Source organism: Carcharhinus amblyrhynchos, unplaced genomic scaffold (assembly GCF_965287045.1).
Source record: "Carcharhinus amblyrhynchos unplaced genomic scaffold, sCarAmb.v2.hapA chromosome_162, whole genome shotgun sequence".
Taxonomy (NCBI): Eukaryota; Metazoa; Chordata; class Chondrichthyes; order Carcharhiniformes; family Carcharhinidae; genus Carcharhinus; species Carcharhinus amblyrhynchos.
In genome coordinates, this window is record NW_027649902.1 from 128712 (window position 1) to 153708 (window position 24997).

The 24997-nt window shown below is 50.2% G+C and overlaps 1 protein-coding gene across 1 annotated transcript in view; it reads right to left on the reverse strand.

The window, feature by feature from the left end:
- Nucleotides 1-24997, reverse strand: part of LOC145338752 (pyruvate carboxylase, mitochondrial-like) — a 247177-nt gene that overhangs the window by 62033 nt on the left and 160147 nt on the right. Inside the window, exon 10 of the mRNA XM_080183141.1 lies at nucleotides 3236-3398. Coding sequence (XP_080039267.1) covers nucleotides 3236-3398 — 163 coding nt within the window. The remainder of the gene's footprint in view (nucleotides 1-3235; nucleotides 3399-24997) is intronic.

Sequence of the window (24997 nt, forward strand, 5' to 3'; positions counted from 1 at the left end):
TGTGGGAGGAAACCAGCGTACCCGGAGGAAACCCACGCAGACACGGGGGGACGGGGATGAGGCGCGGGGATGACAGACAGTGACCCGAGGCCGGGTCTCGAACTCGGGGGGGGGTCCCTGGCGCCGTGAGGCAGGAGCGCTAACCGGCATTCCATCGCCCGTGTTGTCAAGTCGAGCGCGTAAAGTTGGGAAAAGGGGAGCGAGTCCACATCTCCGGCCAGGGGCTCGGATGAACCGAAAGCGCACAGGAAAAAACGCTCGTGAATCCGATTCCGAAACCAAGCATTAAGGTGTGGGGATAACGGGGGTTGGTCGGGGGGATGTAATCGCGTGCGGCGATAGACAAAACAGCCCAAACAAAGCATCCGCTGGGACAAAAAATATTCTCCAGATGCTGCATAATTGCTGCCCTATCTCCATTTACATAAATTGCCGAAAATTAGCATAAGCACTCTCAAACGCTATTCGGAACAAAGAGTGTTGCAATTATAGTCACAGGCAAGAGGGGAGATCTGTTCAAGAGACACCCTGAGTGTTAACACTTGTCTCAGCACTCTCGTAGCGATTAAAGGCTAATTTTACAATAAATCCCGGAGCTCCATAGTCACTGGAGCCCTTTACAAATGTCAGCACCGCAGACAGTGCACAGAAGGAGCTGGAATAATTCATGTAAACGTTATATCGGCCACAACGGGGACTGATGTCCCCTCTCTGGGGAGAGGCCCCGATGCAGCCAACCAGCACTCCGCAAACTCCCGGGCTTCAGGTTGACACTTCGAAAGAATTAAATCGGACACGTGCGCGCGCAGGGGTTCCCGGTCTCCGATCAGCCGGAGTTCTCCGGCGCCCCGCCGCGGTTGCAAGCAAACACCGGGGGGGGGGGGGGGGGGGGGGGGGGGGTGGAGTTTGGCGCTCAGCCGCAGGCATCTTAGTTCACTGTGGCGGGACTGGAGAATCCTGGTCCGCCTGAAGGACAGGGAAAATTCCAGCCCGTCTGTCCCGCTCGAACCCACAAGCCGGAAGATCACAGAATATCACGGAGTCCCGGTACTGCAGAAGAGGCCATTCTGCCCATCCAGTCCGTACCGGCTCTCCAGCAGAGTCTTACCAAACTCACCACCCCATCCTATCATCGTAACTCCACCTATTTCCCATGGCTAATCTGCCATCCTGCACATCTTTGGACACTAAGGGGCAATTCTGCATGACCAATCCACCTAACCCACACTTTTTAGACACTAAGGGAAAATTTAGCATGGCCAATCCACCTAACCTACACATTTATTGGACCTGAGGGGCAAATTAGCATGGCCAATCCGCCTAACCTGCACATCTTTGGACACTAAGGGACAATTTAGCATGGCCAATCCACCTAACCTGCACATCTTTGGACACTAAGGGGCAATTTAGCATGGCCAATCCACCTAACCGACACGTCTTTGGACACTAAGGGACAATTTAGCATGGCCAATCCACCTAATCTACACATCTTTGGACACTAAGGGGCAATTTAACATGGCCAATCCACCTAACCTACACATCTTTGGACACTAAGAGGCAATTTAGCATGGCCAATCCACCTAACCTGCACATCTTTGGACACTAAGAGGCAATTTAGCATGGCCAATCCACCTAACCTGCACTTCTTTGGACACTAAGAGGCAATTTAGCATGGTCAATCCACCTAACCTGCACATCTTTGGACACTAAGAGGCAATTTAGCATGGTCAATCCACCTAACCTACACATCTTTGGACACTAAGGGGCAATTTAGCATGGCCAATCCACCTAACCTACACATCTTTGGACACTAAGGGGCAATTTAGCATGGCCAATCCACCTAACCTACACATCTTTGGACACTAAGGGGCAATTTAGCATGGCCAATCCACCTAGTCTACACATCTTTGGACACTAAGGGGCAATTTATCATGGCCAATCCACCTAACCCGCACACCTTTGGACTGTGGGAGGAAACCGGAGCACCCGGAGGAAACCCACGCAGACACAGGGAGAACGTGCAAACTCCACACTCGAGGCACCCGAGGCCGGAATTGAACCCGGGTCCCTGGCGCTGTGAAGCAGCAGTGCGAACCAGTGTGCCACCGTGCCGCCCAATTCTGCCAGCAAGTAAACATGTCGTGAAACAGAACTGAACGAGGAGAAAATAACTGGCTCGAATCCTATCTGATGTGGCTTGCGTGCCTTTTTTCAAACTGAGGGCAACTTTCACCGAATGCATCCATCTCCTAAGCGATGGGGTCCAAAGTCAAGCTGTCTTCACGCCTGGCCTGATGTCATTTCCCCATCTGAAGTCCATGAAGATGAACCTTGGGTTGTGTTTCCTAAGCAACCCTCCATCTCCACCCCTTCACTTCCCAATCCCTCAAGTTCCCATCCAGCGAGTCATAAGAAATAGGAGCAGGAGTAGGCCATCTAGCCCCTCGAGCCTGCCCCACCATTCAATAAGATCATGGCTGATCTGAAGTGGATCAGTTCCACTTTCCCGCTTTCTCCCCTTAATTCCCCTGTCTATCAGAAACCTATCTACCCGTGACTTAAATATATTCAGCGAGGCAGCCTCCACCACTTCAACGGGCAGAGAATTCCAGAGATTCACCACCCTTTGAGTGAAGAAGTTCCTCCTCAACTCTGATCTAAACTGCACCCCCCCCCTTATCTTGAGGCTGTGCCCTCTAATCCTGCTGTCCTTTCTAAGCGGGAAGAATCTCTCTACCTCTACCCTATCCATCCCCTTCATTATCTTATACGTCTCTATAAGATCCCCCCTCATCCTTCTAAACTCCAACGAGTACAGACCCAGTCTATTTAGTCTCTCCTCATAGCTCAACCCCCTCATCTCCGGTATCAGCCTAGTGAACCTCCTCTGTACTCCCTCCAAGGCCAAAATATCCTTGCGTAAGTGCGGCGACCAAAACTGCACACAGTACTCCAGCTGCGGCCTCACCAGTGCCCTGTACAGTTGCAGCAAGACCTCCCTACTTTTATATTCAATCCCCCTCGCTATAAAGGCCAGCATCCCATTCGCCTTCTTGATCACCTGCTGCACCTGCAGGCTGGGTTTTTGCGACTCGTGCACAAGGACGCCCAGGTCCCTCTGCACCGTAGCACAGTAGTCAAGCTAAGAACAGTCAGAACATTCCCGAGAAGTGGTTGAGCTCCCGTCACATCGAGAAGGAGTGTCGAGCCCCCCCTCCCCCCACCCCGCCGGTACCTCAATGCGGCCAGTGTCCGGCTGGAAGCCGCGGGCAGGGTCCTCCGTGGTCACGCGGCACTGGATGGCGCTGCCGTTGATGCGGATCGTCTCCTGCTTGAGGCCGAGTTCGGCTAAGCTCTTGCCCTCTGTCACGTGTATCTGGGCGTGCACCAGGTCGACACTGAGGAAAGGAACGAGAGACGGAGGGTCAGCGGGGGGCCGGCCACCGGAAGGGCGCCTGAGGTCAGCACAGCTCGAGAAGTAAGGACAACAGGCCAAGAATCCCTACAGGGCAGAAAGAGGCCCTTCGGCCCATCGAGTCTGCACCGAACACAATCCCACCCAGGCCCTACCTCCCCACTAATCCCTCTAACCTTCACATCTCTGGACACTAAGGGGCAATTTCTTAGCATGGCCAATCAACCTAACCCGCACATCTTTGAACTGTGGGAGGAAACCGGAGGAAACCCACGCAGACACGAGGAGAATGTGCAGTCTCCACAAAGCTCATCCCAATTTGCCCGCATCTGGCTCGGCTCTTCCCTCTGTGACTGGGCTCTAGGCCCCCGAACCCACAATCAGTAAGGATAGGTACTGACGCCTCCTCCACCTTCATCCTCAACACCCTACTGTGGAACATAGAACCTCGATGTTGCGCCGACCAGTGGAACCAATCTAATGACCCTCTAACCTAAACTATTCCAATGTTATCCATATGCCTATCCACTGACCATTCGAATGCCCTTAAAAGTTGGCGAGTCCACAACTGCTGCAGGCAGGGCATTCCACGCCCTTACTACCCTCTGAGTCAAGAACCTACCTCTGACATCCGTCCTATAATTACCACCCCTCAATTTAAAGCTGTGTCCCCTCGTGTTAGCCATCACCATCCGAGGAAAAAGGCTCTCACTGTCCACCCTCTGGTCATCTTGTATGTCTCAATCAGGTCACCTCTCAACCTTCTTCTCTCTAACGAAAACAACCTCAAGTCCCTCAGCCTTTCCTCATAAGACCTTCCCTCCATACCAGGCAACATCCTGGTAAACCTCCTCTGCACCCTTTCCAATGCCTCCACATCCTTCTTATAATGCGGCGACCAGAACTGTACGCAATACTCCAAGTGCGGCCGCACCAGAGTTTTGTACAGTTGTAACATGACCTCACGGCTCCGAAATTCAATCCCTCTACCAATAAAAGCTAACACACCGTACGCCTTCTTAACAACGTTATCAACCTGGGTACCAACTTTCAGGGAGCTAAGTCTTCTCAGGGAGAACAGGGAGCTGTGTTCTCAGTCCCCTACTCCTTATACACCCATGACTGTGCAGCCAAATTTCCCTCTAATTCGATTTTCAAATTCTTTTTTTTAGAACACAGAAAAACTACAGCATAAACAGGCCCTTCAGCCCACAAGTTGCGCCGATGATATCCCTACCGACTAGGCTTACCTGTAACTCTCCATTCTATTAAGTTCCATGTACTCATCCAGAAAGACCCTATCGAATTTGCCTCCATCACCACCACCGACGGCAGCCGATTCCACTCGCCCACCACCCTCTGAGTGGAAAAACTTACCCCCTGACATTTCCTCTGTACCCGCTCCCCAGCACCTTAAACCTGTGTCCTCTCGTAGTGACCATTTCAGCCCTGGGAAATAGCCTCTGAGAATCCACCCTATCTATTCCTCTCAACATCTTATAAACCTCTATCAGGTCACCTCTCAACCTTCGTCTCTCCAGGGAAAAAGATCGAGCTCCCTCAACCTATCTTCATAAGGCAGCCCAGTGAACCTCCTCTGCACTCCCTCCAAGGCCAATATATCCTTGTGCAAGTGCGGCGACCAAAACTGCACGCAGTACTCCAGCTGCGGCCTCACCAGTGCCCTGTACAGCCGCAGCAAGACCTCCCTGCTTTTATATTCTATCCCCCTCGCTATAAAGACCAGTATCCCATTCGCCTTCCTGACCACCTGCTGCACCTGCAGGCTGGGTTTTTGTGACTCGTGCACAAGGACGCCCAGGTCCCTCTGCACTGTAGCATGCTGCAGCTTTTCCCCCTTTAAATAATAATCCCTCCTACTATTATTCCTGCCAAAGTGGATAACCTCACACTTGCTAACATTGTACTCCATCTGCCAGGTCCTCGCCCACTCGCTCAGCCTATCCAGATCCCTCTGCAGACTTTCCAAACCCTCCGTGCAAGGAAAATGAGAGAATTATGGGAACGCTGCAGTGCCATTCGGCCCATCGAGTCTACACTGACAACAATCCCAGCCCAGGCCCTGTCCCATAACCCCACGCATTTACCCCACTAATCCCTCTAACCTACACATCCAGACCAAGTAAGGATGGCAGATTTCCTTCCCTAAAGGGAACTGGATGGGTTTTTCCCACAATTGACAATATTTTCGTGATCATCAGTCATTCCAGATTTGTACTGAATCCAAATTTCACCATCTGACGTGGTGGGACTCGAGCCCAGTCCTCCCAGAGCATGATCCAGGATTTCTACATTAGGTTTCAATATATTAGTGTCACAAGTAGGCTTACATTAACACTGCAATGAAGTTACTGTGAAATTCCCCTAGTTTCCAGCGCCTGTTTGCATGTCTCTTATCATAAGCAGATAGCAGATTCCTTCCCTTTGTCCTACGCCTGTTGGGAGAACCAGAGAACCCTACAATGCAGATGGAGGCCATCTGGTCCATCAACTCTGACCAACCACAATCCCATATACTATCCCCATAACCCCACGCATTTACCCTAGCTAGTTCCCCTGACACTAAAGGGACAATTTAGCATGGCCAATCCACCTGACCTGCACATCTTTCGGACACTAAGGGGCAATTTAGCATGGCCAATCCACCTAACCTGCACATCTTTGGCAGCATGGTGACACAGTGGTGAGCTCTGCTGCCTCACAGTGCCAGGTTCGATTCCCGGCTCGGGTCACTGTCTGTGTGGAGTCCGCACTTCTCCTCCCAGTGTCTGCGTGGGTTTCCTCCAGGTGCTCCTGTTTCCTCCCACAGTCCAAAGATGCACGGGTTAGGTGGATTGACCATGCTAAATTGCCCCTTAGTGTCCAAAGATGTGCAGGTTAGGTGGATTGGCCATGCTAAATTGCCCCTTAGTGTCCAAAGATGTTCAGGTTAGGTGGATTGGCCATGCTAAATTGCCCCTTAGTGTCCACAGATGCGCAGGTTAGGTGGATTGGCCATGCTAAATTGTCCCTCAGTGTCCAAAGATGTGCAGGTTAGGTGGATTGACCATGCTAAATTGCCCCTTAGTGTCCAAAGATGTGCAGGTTAGGTGGATTGGCCATGCTAAATTGCCCCTTAGTGTCCAAAGATGTTCAGGTTAGGTGGATTGGCCATGCTAAATTGCCCCTTAGTGTCCACAGATGCGCAGGTTAGGTGGATTGGCCATGCTAAATTGTCCCTCAGTGTCCAAAGATGTGCAGGTTAGGTGGATTGGCCATTCTAAATTGCCCCTTAGTGTCCAAAGATGTGCAGGTTAGGTGGATTGGCCGTGCTAAATTGTCCCTTAGTACCTAAAGATGTGCAGGTTAGGGGGATTGGCCATGCTAAATTGTCTCTTAGTGTCCAAAGATGTGCAGGTTAGGTGGATGGGCCATGCTAAATTGTCCCTTAGTACCTAAAGATGTGCAGGTTAGGGGGATTGGCCATGCTAAATTGTCTCTTAGTGTCCAAAGATGTGTAGGTTAGGTGGATTGGCCATGGTAAATTGTCCCTTAGTGTCAGGGGAGCTAGTGAGGGTAAATGTATGAGGTTATGGGGATAGGGACTGGGTGGGATTGTGATCGGTGCAGACTCGATGGGCCGAATGGCCTTCTTCTGCACTGTAGGATTCTTTGATCGTCTCTTTCTTGTGAATTAATCGAACAGTTTGCAGTGCGCAATCAGATGGGAGATAAATACCTGTTCCACAGATCCATTTACACGTATAATTATAGTCATTCCCCTGAAGTGACTTAATTTTGATGAAAGGTTCTGGGAGGTGTAATTAAAGGAAAGGTAATCAGTGTTGAAATGAAGATCATTTCTGTCTCGTCACGTCCCGACGAGCCACAGGAAGCCCAGGTTTTGTCCCGCTTCCTGTCCTTGGAGCCACGGTGGCGCAATGCTGAGCACAGCTGCCTCACGGAGCCGGTTCAATTCCGGCTTCAGTTCACTGTCTGTGCGGAGTCCGCGTAGGTTTCCTCCCACAGCCCGAAAGATGTGCAGGTTAGGTGGATTGGCCATGCTAAATTGTCCCTTAGTGTCCAAAGATGTGCGGGTTAGGTGGATTTGCCATGCTAAATTGTCCCTTAGTGTCCAAAGATGTGCAGGTTAGGTGGATTGGCCATGCTAAATTGCCCTTTAATATCCAAAGATGTGCAGGTTAGGTGGATTGGCCATGCTAAATTGCCCCTTAGTGTCCAAAGGTGTGCAGGTTAGATGGATTGGCCATTCTAAATCGCCCCTTAGTGTCCAAAGATGCGCAGGTTAGGTGGATTGGCCATGCTAAATTGTCCCTTAGTGTCCAAAGATGTGCTGGTTAGGTGGACTGGCCATGCTAAATTGCCCCTGACTGTCGAAAGATGTGCAGGTTAGGTGGATTGGCCATGCTAAATTGCCCCTGACTGTCGAAAGATGTGCAGGTTAGGTGGATTGGCCATGCTAAATTGCCCCTGACTGTCGAAAGATGTGCAGGTTAGGTGGATTGGCCATGCTAAATCGCCCCTTAGTGTCCAAAGATGTGCAGGTTAGGTGGATTGGCCATGCTAAATCGCCCCTTAGTGTCCAAAGATGTGCAGGTTAGGTGGATTGGCCATGCTAAATTGTCCCTTAGTGTCCAAAGATGTGCAGGTTAGGTGGATTGGCCGTGCTAAATTGTCCCTTAGTGTCCAAAGATGTGCAGGTTAGATGGATTGGCCATGCTAAATTGACCATGGATGAGCAGGGCAAGTGTGTCACGTGCGGGAATAGGGCTGGGTTGGGTGCGGTGGGGTCAGACTCGATGGGCCGAATGGCCTGTGGTGATTCTCCAACTCTACGTGCACGTCGCTCCAGGCGAGCGGCTGCCCCGGGAGAGATGCTGGCCGCGGACCTGCGCGTCCCAGCCGCCTCCCTCAGAGTCCCGCTGCGCAGTCAGGGTTCCTCGCGTCCCGCAGCCCTGCGATTTGAAGCTCCTTGGTGCGAGATGGCATTCACATCGTCAAGGTCAGCGCTCGAGTGCTTTCTCTGCGCAGCAAGTATTTATTCTTCATGGGATGTGACACGATTGAAAACATCTCCATTGATTCGGAGGAGAGAAAAATCTGCTTTCCTTCCTCCGACTCTCGCTTCATGCAGTTCCCCAGGCTTTGAGCAGGCACAGCGGCGTATAGATTTTTGTCATTTAATGATTTTTTCACTTTCTTCAATAACTCTTTCTTTTTTTCCGCTCCTCCAGACCTTGAGGTAGGTCCCTCGTCTCAAACCTCGCCCCAGTGAAGACTCGAAGGACTGGCGCGCACTATGTCCCTGAGTAATCTCTCAACGGCCTGCTAAATATAACACCCCCCCCACCGCTCCAACCCTGCCAAGAGGCGTACGACAGCAGTAAGAGTGCAAAGCTACCTTACCATGGCGGCGCAGTGGGTTAGCGCTGCTGCCTCTCAGCGCCAGGGACCCCGGGTTCGATTCCCGGCTCAGGTCACTGTCTGTGCGGAGTCTGCACGTTCTCCTCGTGTCTGCGTGGGTTTCCACCCACAGTCCAAAGATCACAGGAATCATAGCACCCCTACAGAGCAGAAAGAGGCCATTCGGCCCATCGGGTCTGCACTGGCCACAATCCCACCCAGGCCCTACCCCGACATCCCGACATATTATACCCACTAATCCCTCTAACCTACACATCCCTGGACACTAAGGGGCAATTTCTTAGCACGGCCAATTCAACTAACCGGCACATCTTTGGTCGGTGGGAGGAAACCGGAGCACCCGGAGGAAACCCACGCAGACACGGGGAGAATGTGCAAACTCCACATAGTAAAAAGTCTGACAACACCAGGTTTTAGTCCAACCTATTTATTTGATGATATACTCACAAGCTTTCGAGGGGACTGCCTCTTCGTCAGGTGAATGGAGAGTTCAAACTCCACACAGACAGTGACCCGAGCCGGGACTCGAACCCAGGTCCCTGGAAGTGTGAAGCAGCAGTGCTAACCCGCTGTGCCACCCAGACGCGCACGGTAGCACAGTGCGGGTTAGGTGATGTGCGGGTTAGGTGAATTGGCCGTGCGAAATTCCCCCTCGGTGAACCCGAACAGGCGCCAGAATGTGGCGACTGGGGGATTTTCACCATAACTTCATTGCAGTGTTGCAAGTAACTTCTGACTAGTAAATAAACTGTAACTTTAACCTTCAAAGATCGGAGCAGGAGGAGGCCATTTGGCCCTTCGCCCTCATCACCGTCATGGCTGATCGTCCAACTCAATAGCCTCGCCTTGCTTTCTCCCCATAACCTTTGACCCCGTTCGCCCCCAAGTGCTACATCCATCCGCCTCTTGAATACATTCAATGTTTTGGCATCACAGTCCAAAGATGTATAGGTTAGGTGGATTGGCCATGCGAAATGGCCCCTTAGTGTAACGGACTAGCTAGGGTGAGCGCATGGGGATAGGAACTGGGTGGGTTGGTGCAGACTCAATGGGCCGAATGGCTTCCTTCTGCAGTGTAGGATTCTATGAATCCCACTTCCCGTGGTAATGAATTCCACAGGCTCAACACTCTTTGGGTGAAGAAATGTCTCCGTCATCTCTGTTCCAAATGGTCTACCCCCACTTCTCAGACTGAGGTGGAGATGCCAGCGTTGGACTGGGGTGGGCACAGTAAGAAGTCTCACAACACCAGGCTCAAGTCCAACAGGTTTATTTGGTAGCCTGAGCTTTTGGAACGCTGCTCCTTCCTCAGGTGAGTGAAGGGGCCTTGAGTTTGCATGTTCTGTCCATTTCTGCATGGGTTTCCTCCCACAGTCGAAAGATGTGTAGGTTAGGGTGGATTGGCCATGCTAAATTGCCCCTTAGTGTCCAAAGATGTGCAGGTTAGGTGGATTGGCCATGCTAAATTGCCCCTTAGTGTCCAAAGATGTGCAGGTTAAGTGGATTGGCCATGCTAAATTGCCCCTTAGTGTCCAAAGATGTGCAAGTTAGGTGGATTGTCCATGCTAAATTGCCCCTTAGCGCCCAAAGATGTGCAAGTTAGGTGGATTGGCCATGCGAAATTGCCCCTTAGGGTCCGAAAATGTACAGGTTAGGTGGATTGGCCATGCTAAATGTGTGGGTGGACAGAGAAAGGGGAGAGGGTCTGGGTAAGAGTCGGAGAGTCTGTGCAGACTCGATGGGCTGAATGGCCTCTGTCTGCGCTGTGGGGATTCTATGATTCAAAAATTAGCTTCAGGCCAAGAAGATAATGTTGCCGCACATTTGGTGCTGTTGCCAACCTTGTTGAGATATGTTTTTGACTGGTAGCTCTTTATCAGTAAAGCAGATGGGTTATTTAAATATTAATTGGGTTGTTTGGCTGTTTGGCAGCCTGTACTTTTCAAATGGGTGCCTTAGTCTGGAAGGCTCCTTGGATACACATGCCAGAGCTCTACGCTCCACCTAAACCTCCCCCACTTCTTTGCTTCATCTCACCCCATTCTGTTTGAACGTTGCTGAAACTTTCCGCCTCGCGCTCATCAGGACAAGGGCAAGAATGCCAAATTTCAAAGGGGCACGCCAATCCGGGCGACGGGAGAAAAGGGTGCTGATTGGTCAAAGCACTGCTTTGACCAAACTCCTTGGCCATTCAGAGAATCCCTTAAGGGCAAGAGGAAGCCATTCGGCCCATCACGTCGGCACTGACTCTCCGACACAACATCTTATTCAGGCCCACATCTCGCCCTATCCCGGTAACCCGCACGCATTTACCACTAATCCCACCTAACCTGCACATCTTTGGACACTAAGGGACAATTTAGCATGGCCAATCCACCTAACCTGCACATCTTTGGATACTAAGGGACAATTTAGCATGGCCAATCCACCTAACCTGCACATCTTTGGACACTAAGGGGCAATTTAGCAAGGCCAATCCACCTAACCTGCACATCTTTGGACACTAAGGGACAATTTAGCATGGCCAATCCACCTAACCTGCACATCTTTGGACACTAAGGGGCAATTTAGCATGGCCAATCTACCTAACCTGCACATCTTTGGATACTAAGGGGCAATTTAGCATGGCCAATCCACCGAACCTGCACATCTTTGGACACTAAGGGGCAACTTACCATGGCCAATCTACCTAACCTGCACATCTTTGGACACTAAGGGGCAATTTAACATGGCCAATCCACCTAACCTGCACATCTTTGGACACTAAGGGGCAATTTAGCACGGCCAATCCACCTAACCTACACATCTTTGGATACTAAGGGGCAATTTAGCATGGCCAATCCACCTAACCTGCACATCTTTGGACACTAAGGGGCAATTTAGCACGGCCAATCCACCTAACCTACACATCTTTGGATACTAAGGGGCAATTTAGCATGGCCAATCCACCTAACCTGCACATCTTTGGACACTAAGGGGCAATTTAGCATGGCCAATCCACCTAACCTTCGCATCTTTGGATACTAAGGGGCAATTTAGCATGGCCAATCCACCTAACCTGCGCATCTTTGGACACTAAGGGGCAATTTAGCATTGCCAATCTACCTAACCTACGCATCTTTGGACACTAAGGGGCAATTTCGCATGGCCAATCCACCTAACCTGCGTATCTTTGGACACTAAGGGGCAATTTAGCATGGCCAATCCACCTAACCTGCACATCTTTGGACACTAAGGGGCAATTTAGCATGGCCAATCTACCTAACCTACACATCTTTGGACACTAAGGGGCAATTTAGCATGGCCAATCTACCTAACCTACACGTCTTTGGATGCTAAGGGGCAATTTATCAAGGAGCCCTGCTGCACTGTCAGCGAATGAGGAAACAGTGCAGTGGAGGACTGCGACAAAATACGATGCATTGTTAATAAACTTGGAGAATAGGCCAGTAATTGGGCAATTGAGTTTCAATATAGATGTGTGTGTGTGTGTGTGTGTGTGTGTGTGTGTGTGATGAAGTATCCTGAGAGGGAAAAGCGAGAAGGTCAGACAACTGCTCAGATAATAAAGAATTTGAATGGGGTAGAGGAGCAAGGGGATCTGGGGGTTTTGGTAATCGAATCTTTCAAAGCAGCAGCACGATTAATAAGGGCAAAAGAACAATGAAATTAAGTAATCAGGTTCGGTTCTGGAGGGATAGGAATTTAAAGGAGAGACGTGAGACAGTACAGCCTGCAAACCTGGGTGAGCAGTCCCCCTGCAGGCCCTGAGGCGAGGCGATGGCCTCGTGGTATGATCGCCAGCCTACTAATCCAGAAACCCGACCAATGTTCTGGGGTTCGAATCCCGCCACGGCAGACAGTGGAATTTCAATTCGATAATAAAACTCTGGAATTGAGAATCGAAACGATGAGGAGCTTTGGCACGCAAAACGGCTCGTCTGAAATTTATTTATTCGTGTCACATTTCGGCTTACATCAACACTGCAATGAAGTTACTGTGAAAATCCCTGAGTCGCCACATTCTGACGCCTGTTCAGGGACACTGAGAGAGAATGTAGCATGGTCAATCCACCTAACCTACACATCTTCGGACACTAAGGGGCAATTTAGCATGGCCAATCCACCTAACCTGAACATCTTTGGACACTAAGGGACAATTTAGCATGGCCAAACCACCTAACCCACACATCTTTGGACACTAAGGGGCAATTTAGCATGGCCAATCCACCTAACCTCTACATCTTTGGACACTAAGAGGCAATTTAGCATGGCCAAACCACCTAACCTACACATCTTTGGACACTAAGCAGCAATCTAGCATGGCCAATCCACCTAACCAGCACATCTTTGGACACTAAGGGACAATTTAGCATGGCCAATCCACCTAACCTACACATCTTTGGACACTAAGGGGTAATTTAGCATGGCCAATCCACCTAACGTACACATCTTTGGACACTAAGGGACAATTTAGCATGGCCAATCCACCCTAACCTACACATCTTTGGACACTAAGGGACAATTTAGCATGGCCAATCCACCCTAACCTACACATCTTTGGACACTAAGGGACAATTTAGCATGGCCAATCCACCTAACCTACACATCTTTGGACACTAAGGGACAATTTAGCATGGCCAATCCACCCTAACCTACACATCTTTGGACACTAAGGGGCAATTTATCATGGCCAATCCACCTAACCAGCACATCTTTGGACACTAAGGGACAATTTAGCATGGCCAATCCACCTAACCTGCACATCTTTGGACACTAAGCAGCAATTTAGTGAACGGGATCAAAGGTTATGGGGAGAAAGCAGGATTAGGCTATTGAGTTGGACGATCTGCCACGATGGTGATGTCAGGGGGAGGCAGGCTAGAAGGGCCAAATGGCCTGCTCGTGCTCCTCCCTTCTATGTTTTTCTCTGTTGCTGAACGGTAAGTCGACCAGCAGTCAGGATCGGTGCCTCCTCCAGGCCTGGCGCACTTGGACAGACAGAGGACCACACGCTCCCGTGTGACCCTGAACCCCGTGGAGTATCCTGCGCGCCCAGACGTGAATTCCAGGGCAGCTCGGGCATCAGGATGCGCGCACAGCGCTCGCCAAGGTTGCCTCGTTTAAGGAAGGGAAGAGAAGGTTGGGCTTTTTTTTTCTCCCTCGCTTGCCATCGTGGATAATGTAAATCATTCTGTCATTCGGGGCAGGGCGGGGAGGGGGGAGAAAGTATTACATAAGAACATAAGAAATAGGAGCAGGAGTAGGGCCATCTAGCCCTTCGAGCCTGCCCCGCCATTCAATAAGATCATGGCTGATCTGATAGTGGATCAGTTCCACTTTCCCGCTTTCTCCCCTTAATTCCCCTGTCTATCAGAAACCTATCTACCCGTGACTTCAATATATTGAGCGAGGCAGCCTCCACCACTTCAACGGGCAGAGAATTCCAGAGATTCACCACCCTTTGAGTGAAGAAGTTCCTCCTCAACTCCGTTCTAAACCGCCCCCCCTTTATCTTGAGACTGTGCCCCCTAGTCCTACTGTCTTTTTTGAGCAGGAAGAATCTCTCAACCTCTATCCTATCCATCCCCTTCATTACCTTATATGTCTCTATAAGATTCCCCCCATCATCCTACTAAACTCCAACGAGTACAGACCCAATCTACTCAATCTCTGCTCATAATCTAACCCCCCCAATCTCCGGTATCAGCCTGGTGAACCCCCTCTGCACTCCCTCCAAGGCCAAAATATCCTTGCGTAAGTGCGGCGACCAAAACTGCACACAGTACTCCAGCTGCGGCCTCACCAGTGCCCTGTACAGTTGCAGGATAACTGGATGTGGTATAGCTGTGTGTCTCTTGCCGCCATTTTTCACAATTTTAAAGTTTATTTATCGGTGTCACAAGTCGGCTGACATTAACACCGCAATGAAGTTACTGTGAAAATCCCTGAGTCGCCACACTCTGGCGTCTGTTCACAAGAACATAAGAAATAGGAGCAGGAGTAGGGCCATCTAGCCCTTCGAGCCTGCCCCGCCATTCAATAAGATCATGGCTGATCTGAAGTGGATCAGTTCCACTTTCCCGCTTTCTCCCCTGTCTATCAGAAACCTATCTACCCGTGACTTAAATATATTCAGCGAGGCAGCCTCCACCACTTCAACGGGCAGAGAATTCCAGAGATTCACCACCCTTTGAGTGAAGAAGTTCCTCCTCAACTCCGATCTAAACTGACCCTCAGCCCCCCCCAACCACTATTTTGAGGCTGTGCCCTGGAGTCCTGCTATCCTTTCTAAGTGGAAAGAATCTCTCTACCTGATAGAGGTTTATAAAATGTTGAGAGGAATAGACAGGGTGGATTCTCGGAGGCTATTTCCCAGGGCTGAAATGGTCGCTACGAGAGGGACACAGGTTTAAGGTGCTGGGGAGCAGGTACAGAGGAGATGTCAGGGGTAAGTTTTTCACTCAGAGGGTGGTGAGGGGGTGGAATCGGCTGCCGTCGGTGGTGGTGGAGGCGAACTCGCTGGGGTCTTTTAAAAGACTTCTGGATGAGTACATGGGATCTAATAGGGCATTGGTGAGGCCGCAGCTGGAGTACTGTGTGCAGTTTTGGGCGCCATACTTACGCAAGGATATTTTGGCCTTGGAGGGAGTGCAGAGGAGGTTTACTAGGCTGATACCGGAGTTGAGGGGGTTGAGCTATGAGGAGAGGCTGAATAAACTAGGCTTGTACTCGTTAGAGTTTAGAAGAATGAGGGGAGATCTCATTGAGACGTATAAGATGATGAAAGGGATGGATAGGATAGAGGTGGAGAGACTCTTCCCGCTCAGAAAGGATAGTAGGACTAGGGGGCACAGCCTCAAGATAAAGGGGTTTAGAACGGAGTTGAGGAGGAACTTCTTCACTCAAAGGGTGGTGAATCTCTGGAATTCTCTGCCCGTTGAAGTGGTGGAGGCTGCCTCGCTAAATATTTTTAAGACGCGGGTTGGTGGGTTTTTGATAAGAGAGGGGATTAAGGGTTATGGGGAGAGGGCGGGAATGTGGAACTGAGCCACGACAGATCGGCCATGATCTTATTGAATGGCGGGGCAGGCTCGAAGGGCTAGATGGCCCTACTCCTGCTCCTATTTCTTATGTTCTTATGTTCTAATCGGATTGGGAGTTACAGATAGTTCTATGGTTGGTAGGTGTAGATGTGATTGGTGCAACTTGTGGGCTGAAGGGCCTGTTTGTGCTGTAGTGTTCTACGTTCTACGTACCTCTACTCTGCAGGAACAATGGCCTTCAAAATTAGCATGCGAGGGAATGAATGAAAGGAGATCAATTAACAGTCCACATCAGTGGAAAAGCTAATATTGACACTGAAGGGTAGGCCTCTCTCTTTCTCACAGTGAAGCGCTCAGGCTCCTGATGGATTACAGGCCTCTCTTTCCGAACCATCGACAGCTGTGCGGGGACAGGGAGAAAATCCCTCATTATACTCAAGTTATTTTTTTCCCACTCCTGACGAGCTGGCGCACAAATGGTTTGACGGCCGCAGAATTTCTCCGTCCGCCTCCCCCCCTCTTCATCATCATTCTCTCCGCGTGCCTTCCTCCCGAACCGTTCCTCCTGTCTCGCCACCTGTTCCACCGCGCCCTCAAACGGCTCAGTCTGACCCCGCTCCCCTCGCCGCAAAGGATCCCCGACAGTGCGGAAGGAGGCCACTCGGCCCATCGAGCCCTGCGGCGGCCCCACGCAGGCTAGGAGCCAGGAGCAGGCCTGCTCCGCCTTTCGTTGTGATCACTGCGTTCAATATCCTGATTCCCGCCTTCCCCCACCGTATCCCTCCATCGTTTCAGCCCCAACAGCGATATCTAACAGGGCCATTCAGGCCCTATACCCCAAAACCCACGTATTTATCCCACTATTCCTCCTGACACAAAGGGGCAACTTAGCGATCAACTTAACCCTCACATCTTTGGACACTAAGGGACAATTTAGCATGGCCAATCCACCTAACCTGCACATCTTTGGACAGTAAGGGGCAATTTAGCATGGCCAATCCCCCTAACCTGCACATCTTTGGACACTAAGGGACAATTTAGCATGGCCAATCCCCCTAACCTGCACATCTTTGGACAGTAAGGGGCAATTTAGCATGGCCAATCCAACAAATCTGCACATTTTTGGACATTAAGGGGCAATTTAGCATGGCCAATCCACCTAACCCACACATCTTTGGACACTAAGGGGCAACTTAGCATGACCAATCCACCTAACCTACATATTTTTGGATACTAAAGGGCAATTTAGCATGGCCAATCCACCTAACCTGCACATCTTTGGACAGTAAGGGGTAATTTAGCATGGCCAATCCACCCTAACCCACACATCTTTGGACACTAAGGGGCAATTTAGCATGACCAATCCACCTAACCTGCACATCTTTGGGCACTAAGGGGCAATTTAGCATGGCCAATCCACCTAACCCGCACATCTTTGGACACTCAGGGGCAATTTAGCATGGCCAATCCCCCCTAACCTACACATCTTTGGACACTAAGGGGCAATTTAGCATGACCAATCCACCTAACCTGCACATCTTTGGGCACTAAGGGGCAATTTAGCATGGCCAATCCACCTAACCCGCACATCTCTGGACACTAAGGGGCAATTTAGCATGGCCAATCCCCCCTAACCTGCACATCTTTGGACAATAAGGGACAATTTAGCACGGCCAATCCACCCAACCCGCACATCTTTGGACTATAAGAAACTGGAGCTCCCAGAGAAATGGTTGGAGTGAGTGGGGTGGGGGTAGATATGCAAACTCCACACAGACAGTGACCCGAGGTAGGAACCCAGGTCCCTGGCGCTGCGAGGCGGCAGTGCTAACCCACTGTGGCTTTCGGTTCCAGCTCTTAAACAGAAATAATTGTATTTCCACTCCATCAGCGACCAGAATCGGATTGGAACCCAGATCCCCTGAGTATTCACGTACTAACTCAGTGACATTTTCAGTCCCCCCGCTGTCGCTCTGTATGAGTGATCGAGCGCTGTTCGTGGGCCACTGCTTTCACAGAGCTTCCCGGGGAGGCCTGATAAGATGTGGCATGTTTTTCTCTTTAATCGGCCCCTGGGAGTTGTTTCCTGATGGGTTCTTTCCAAGTGCCTTTGAATTGAAACAAGGTATGCCCTGTTTACTTACGAGAGCCTTGAGAGCTTTATTGACCTGCCGAATTCTTACTGCCCAGCCAGCTTCAGAGTCCTTTTGGTTTAGGCAGCTGATAAGCCACGCGGTGTAAGTCTGTCATCTCCCCTGCCACTCAGCTGAAGCTAAGGAATCCACTTTGAGGGAGTGGATCCCGGGGGGGGAGTGGATCTCGGCAGGGGTTAGGAAGGTCGGGGGGGGGGGTGGGGGAGTCTTTGCAGGCAACAAATCCTCAACCGCAGAATCCCTACAGTGCAGAAGGAGGCCATTGGGCCCATCGAGTGTGCACCTACTCTCCAAAAGTGCATTATCAAACCCTGACACTTCCCCGCCTCAGCAACCCCGCACATTTAGCATGGCCAATCCACGTAACCTGCACATCTTTGGACGCTAACGGACAATTTAGCATGGCCAATCCACCTAACCTGCACATCTTTGGACATTAAGGGGCAATTTCGCATGGCCAATCCACGTAACCTGCACATCTTTGGACACTAAGGGGCAATTTAGCATGGCCAATCCACCCTAACCTACACATCTTTGGACACTAAGGGGCAATTTCGCATGGCCAATCCACGTAACCTGCACATCTTTGGACACTAAGGGGCAATTTAGCATGGCCAATCCACCCTAACCTACACATCTTTGGACACTAAGGGGCAATTTAGCATGGCCAATCTACCTAACCTGCACATCTTTGGACACTAAGGGGCAATTTCGCATGGCCAATCCACCTAACCTGCGCATCTTTGGACACTAAGGGGCAATTCAGCATGGCCAATCCACCTAATTTGCAGATCTTTGGACACTAAGAGGCAATTTAGCATGGCCAATCTGCCTAACCTGAGTTTTGAGTTTTGGGATAGGAATGTTTTGCTGCAATTGTACAGGGCGTTGGTGAGACCACACCTGGAGTATTGGGTGCAGTTTTGGTCTCCTTATCTGAGGAAGGATGTTCCTTGTTATAGAGGGAGCGCAGCGAAGGGTTACCAGGCTGATTCCTGGGATGGCAGGTCTGTCATATGAGGAGAGACTAAATGGATTAGGATTATATTCACTGGAGTTTAGAAGAGTGAGAGGGGATCTCATAGAAACTTATAAAATTCTAACAGGGTTAGACAGGGTAGATTCAGAAAGAATGTTCCCCAATGAATCTTAGAATCCTACAGTGCTGAAGGAGGCCATTCAGCCCATCCAGTCTGCATCAACCACAATCCCACCCATGCCCAATCCCCATAATCTCATGCATTTAGCCTAGCTAGTCTAGATCATAGAAACCCTACAGTGCAGAAAGAGGCCCTTCGGCCCATCGAGTCTGCACCAAACACAATCCCACCCAGGCCCTACCCCCATATCCCTACATATTATACCCACTAATCCCTCTAACCTACGCATCCCTGGACACTAAGGGGCAATCAACCTAACCCGCACATTTTTGGACTGTGGGAGGAAACCGGAGCACCCGGAGGAAACCCACGCAGACACGAGGAGAATGTGCCAACTCCGCACAGACAGTGACCCGAGCCGGGAACCGAACCCAGGACCCTGGAGCTGTGAAGCAGCAGTGCTAACCCACTGTGCTACCATAGCGCAGAATGATGGGGGAAGTCCAGGGGGTCACAGTTTGAGGATAAGGGGTAAAGCTTTTAGGACTGAGGTGAGGAGAAATTTCTTCACCCAGAGAGCGGTGGAATTCACTCCCACAGAAAGTAGTTGAGGCCAAAACGTTGTGAGATTTCAGGAAGAAGTTAGATATCTTTATTTGTGTCCCAGGATGCGTAGACTAGAGGGATTAGTGAGGTAAATATATGGGGGAGGGGTGACAGGGGTAGGGGATGGGTGGAATTGTTTCCAGTGCAGACTCAATGGGCCGAATGGCCTCTTCCTCCACTGTAGGGTCTCTCTCTATCACTCTTGGGGCTAAAGGGATGGAAGAAAATTGGGGGAGGGGGGGAACATCAGGATATTGAATTCAATGACCAGCCACGATCAAAATGAATGGCGGAGCAGGCTCGATGGGCCGAATGGCCTAGTCCTGCTTCTAGTTTCCAAGTTTAAAAATTCTTCATGTGAAAATATGTTTTTTCTGTCGATCTCCAACAACAATTAAAAGTTGAAGGAATGAGCTCCACCTTATTTCTAGTTGGTTACCGGTGGAAGACAGGTTGAGTGGCGATGGCCGAAAGCCACCGCAAAGTTAGAGGGAACTCAGACCTGAAATTACAAGGTCTTCGGACATTTACCACCCGGACGACCGGCATTCTCCGAGAAACTAACCGGTTCTGGCACTGGCCTCGCGTTCAAGATAAGCCTCATTACTGTAAATCTCCTGAGGTCTCTTGAGGAATGGTTTGGTCTTGTCTGATAACGGTGAACATCTTTCACGCCAAAAGTCAAACACTACTCCTAATAATGTCAACGCCACAATGATAATGTTAACAGAATTTGTTCTCTTCGCGAAGGAACGAGAGCAGTCCTCTAGCTTTATTCGCTTCAGTCCGTCTGCGCTTTATCTGCTAAACGCAGGCGAGTCCGGGAGAATTATTCAGCAATACTTTCACTCTCATTTACAAGGATTCCAGGTTGTAATACAAGAACAGGCCATTAAAACTGTATTAATCCTGTTGAAATGAAACTGAGGAATTAGTTAGCCCTTTGTTTGATTTTTGAAAGCTTCTGAGGCACCGGGGTCCAACCATGAGTTACAGACTTTGACCTTGTAGGTTTAAGTTTGGCTGAAAGGGGCCAAGGGAGAACGGGACAAGTGAGGGAGCACCCTCCACGGAGAAGAGGGGGACCTCTAAAGGACAGGTGAGGCCGCAACCGGAGGCAGCTGTGCGCAGCTCAGTTCGCCGCGTTACAGGGCGGAGGTCGTTGCTCGGGGAGGGAGCGCGGAGGAGGTTCACGAGAATGTTGCCAGCTCTGGAAAGTTGCGGCGGCCAGGCAGGGGAGGTTGGGGTGGTTTGCCGAGGGACAGGGAAGGCTGAGGGGATGACAATGATTGAGGCATGCAAAGCTGCAAGGGCTAGACTCATAGGATCCCCACGGTGCAGAAGGCAGTGTTTTAGGCCCATCTAGTTTGCACTAAATCTCTAATAGAGTACTTTACCCAGGACCTCTCCCCTGACCTATCCCTGTAAACTCACACATTTACAATGGCCAATCCACATAACTGGCACATCTTTGGACACTAAGGGGCAATTTAGCATGGCCAATCCACCTAACCTACTCATCTTTGGACACTAAGGGGCAATTTAGCATGGCCAATCCACCTAAACTGAACATCTTTGGACACTAAGAGGCAATTTAGCGTGGTCAATCCACCCAACCTAAACATCTTTGGACACTAAGGGGCAATTTAGCATGGCCAATCCACCTAACCTGCACATCTTTGGACACTAAGGGGCAATTTAGCATGGCCAATCCACCTAACCTGCACATCTTTGGACACAAAGGGGCAATTTGGCATGGCCAATCCACCTAAACTGAACATCTTTGGACACTAAGAGGCAATTTAGCGTGGTCAATCCACCCAACCTAAACATCTTTGAACACTAAGGGGCAATTTAACATGGCCAATCCACCTAACCTAAACATCTTTGGACACTAAGGGGCAATTTAGCATGGCCAATCCACCTAACCTGCACATCTTTGGACACAAAGGAGCAGTTTAGCATGGCCAATCCACCTAACCCGCACATCTGACCAGCAGATGGGCACAACAGCTCAGTGACTATCACTGCTAGCTGTGCAGATACATGGATTTGGGGCGGTGTCAGTGGGAGTTTGCGCATTCTCCCTGTGGTTGCGTGGGTTTCCTCCAGGTGCTCCAGTTTCCTCCCACACCCCAAAGATGTGCTTTTAGGCTGATTGGTGTACCAAATTGACCCTACACTATTCTCCCCTGAATCTGGTTACAATAGGGGTACCATTAGCATACACAAGGGGCAAGGTAGGTGTAGGAAAATGCTTTGTTAAGATGGCAGTGCGGGCTCGTTGGGCCGAAGGGCCTGTTTCCCGCGCTGGGTTGTTCTTTGATCTGCATATTGGCCATGCTAAATCACCCCTCAGTCTGAGGGGGGGGGCAAAAACAGGGTAAGTACCGGGATAGGGGTTGGGTGGGGATTGTGGTTGGTGCAGGCTTGATGGGCCGAATGGCCTTCTTGTGCAACGGAGGGGTTCTCTGATTCCATGAACGGGACTCAATGTTGGCCTGCTTTCATCGCTAACTGGGCTACTCTCCGGGCTAACCCAGTTGCGTTGGAATGGCCATTGATCCTGAATTTAAATCCTGAGTCCCTCGGCACTGACGCTGCTGAAGTCTTTTGATTTCAGGTTTTCCTCCACGGGCGGTACTTTTTTTTTTGCTGTCTGAGCTGTGTTTGTTTGCCTAGACCTCGCTGCGAGGTTGATTTTGGATGGCTAGCTTGGACCCTGCTGGGTGATTATCTACTCCTGTTCCTTGGCTGGGTGATTATCTACTCCTGTTCCTTGGCTGCTGTTTGTCCCTCCTCGTCTTGGCTCCAGGCAACTCTTCCTCCCTCCCCGAGTTGAATCAATACCAATAAAGCCAGCGTCTTCTGCCTCTGCGTCCCACTGTCTGAGAATCGAGTCCAAGATCAGTCTAGAAACACTCCCAGCATTTTAATGCGACCAAAGAAAATCTTGAGAGGTGGAATCTTTTGAAGCTTGTTTATGAGTGTCTCAAGTAGGTTTACATGAAAAGTATAGAATCATAGAATCCTAAAGAGCAATCCCATTACATCTGGACCGACCACAATCCCACTCAGGCCATGTCCTCATAAGCCATTTACCCTCGCTAGTCCTCCTGACACTAAGGGGCAATTTAGCATGGCCAATCCACCTAACCTGCACATCTTTGGACACTAAGGGACAATTTAGCATGGCCAGTCCACCTAACCTGCACATCTTTGGACACTAAGGGGCAATTTAGCATGGCCAATCCACCTAACCTGCACATCTTTGGACACTAAGGGACAATTTAGCATGGCCAGTCCACCTAACCTGCACACGTTTGGACACTAAGGGACAATTTAGCATGGCCAATCCACTTAACCTGCACATCTTTGGACACTAAGGGGCAATTTAGCATGGTCAATCCACTTAACCTGCACATCTTTGGACACTAAGGGACAAATTAGCATGGCCAATCCACTTAACCTGCACATCTTTGGACACTAAGGGGCAATTTAGCATGGTCAATCCACTTAACCTGCACATCTTTGGACACTAAGGGGCAATTTAGCATGGCCAATCCACCTAACCTGCACATATTTGGACACTAAGGGGCAATTTAGCATGGCCAGTACACCTAACCTACACATCTTTGGACACTAAGGGGCAATTTAGCATGGCCAATCCACCTAACCTGCACATCTTTGGACTGTAGGAGTGAACCAGAACACCGGAGGAAACCCACGCAGACATGGGGAGAACGTGCAGACTCTGCAAGACAGTGACCCAAGGCGGGAATCGAACCCGGGTCCCTGGCGCTGTGAGGCAGCAGTGCTAACCCACTGTGCCACCGTGATGCCCGGCTCCTAGTTCTGGACACCAACCCCCCCCCAAAAAAAGGGAACATTTCTTTCTGAATCTGGCACGGCGGCACAGTGGATTAGCACTGCTACCTCACAGCGCCAGGGACGTGGGTTCGATTCCCAGCTCGGGTCACTGTCTATGCGGAGTCTGCACGCTCTCCCCTGTGTCTGCGTGGGTTTCCTCCGGGTTCCTCCCACAGTCCAAAAGACGCGCTGGTTCAGTGCTAAATTCTCCCTCAGCGTAACCCAAACAGGCGCCAGAGTGTGGCGACTGGGGGATTTTCACAGTAACTTCACTGCACTGTTAATGTAAGCCGACTTGTAACACGAGTAAAGAAACGAAAACTGTCTAACCCTGCTAGAACTTTATAAGTTTCCATGAGATCCCCCTCTCGCTTCTCCGAACTCCAGTGAATATAATCCTAACCCACTTAGTCTCTTCTCATCCTGCCAACCCGGGAGTTCAGGACTCTCCATTCGCCTGAAGAAGAGGGAAACCCCTCGAAAGCTAGTGAGTTTACTGTCAAATAAATCGGTTGGACTAAAACCTGGTGTTGTCAGACTTTTTATTGTGTTTACCCCAGTCCAACGCCAGCACATGCACACCACTCTTAAACTTATTCAGTAGCCTTTTTGTACGCACTTAAACAGATGCTTTTTTTTTGCTGAGAGAATTTGTGGGTTTGAACGCTTTGTTAAGTAATTTGGAAAATGTGAAGTCTCTGCCTTCATTTAGCTAATTTGCTTATTTGAGCCGCATCTACAGAGTCCATTTACAGAGAATGAAGACTTCAGCCTTTGATGTGTTAATATCAGTGCAATTAGTTATGCAGACACGGTTATTATTTATCCAATTTGCCAGCATAATGTGTTTTCAAATCAAACGTACCTAATTAGCTGTTTCCTGTGAAGTTTCCGACGGACTTACTCAGCGCTGCCAAACACCAGGATCCATTCGCCACCACCCCCCCACCTTCCCCCTTCCAGCACCCCCTTCCCCATCCCTCCACTGCCCCACCAAGACACACACCCCCTCACCCCTGCCCTCTACCTCACCAATTTTTACAGATGCCCCATAGAAAGCACTCTATCTCAGTTGTATCACAGCTTGGTATGGGCTCCTACTCTGTCCTAGACACTACAAAGGGTTGTGAACCCAGCCCCAGCCTCAGTTTCTGATAGACAAGGGGAATTAAGGGTTATGGGGAGAAAGCGGGAAAGTGGAAACTGAGCCACTATCAGATCAGCCGTGATCTTATTGAATGGCGGGGCAGGCTCGAGGGGCTTCTTCCCCGCTGCCATCAGACTTTTGTATGGAGCTTCCTTGCACTAAGTTGATCTTTCTCTACACCCTCGCTGTGACTGTAATACTTCATTCTGCACCCT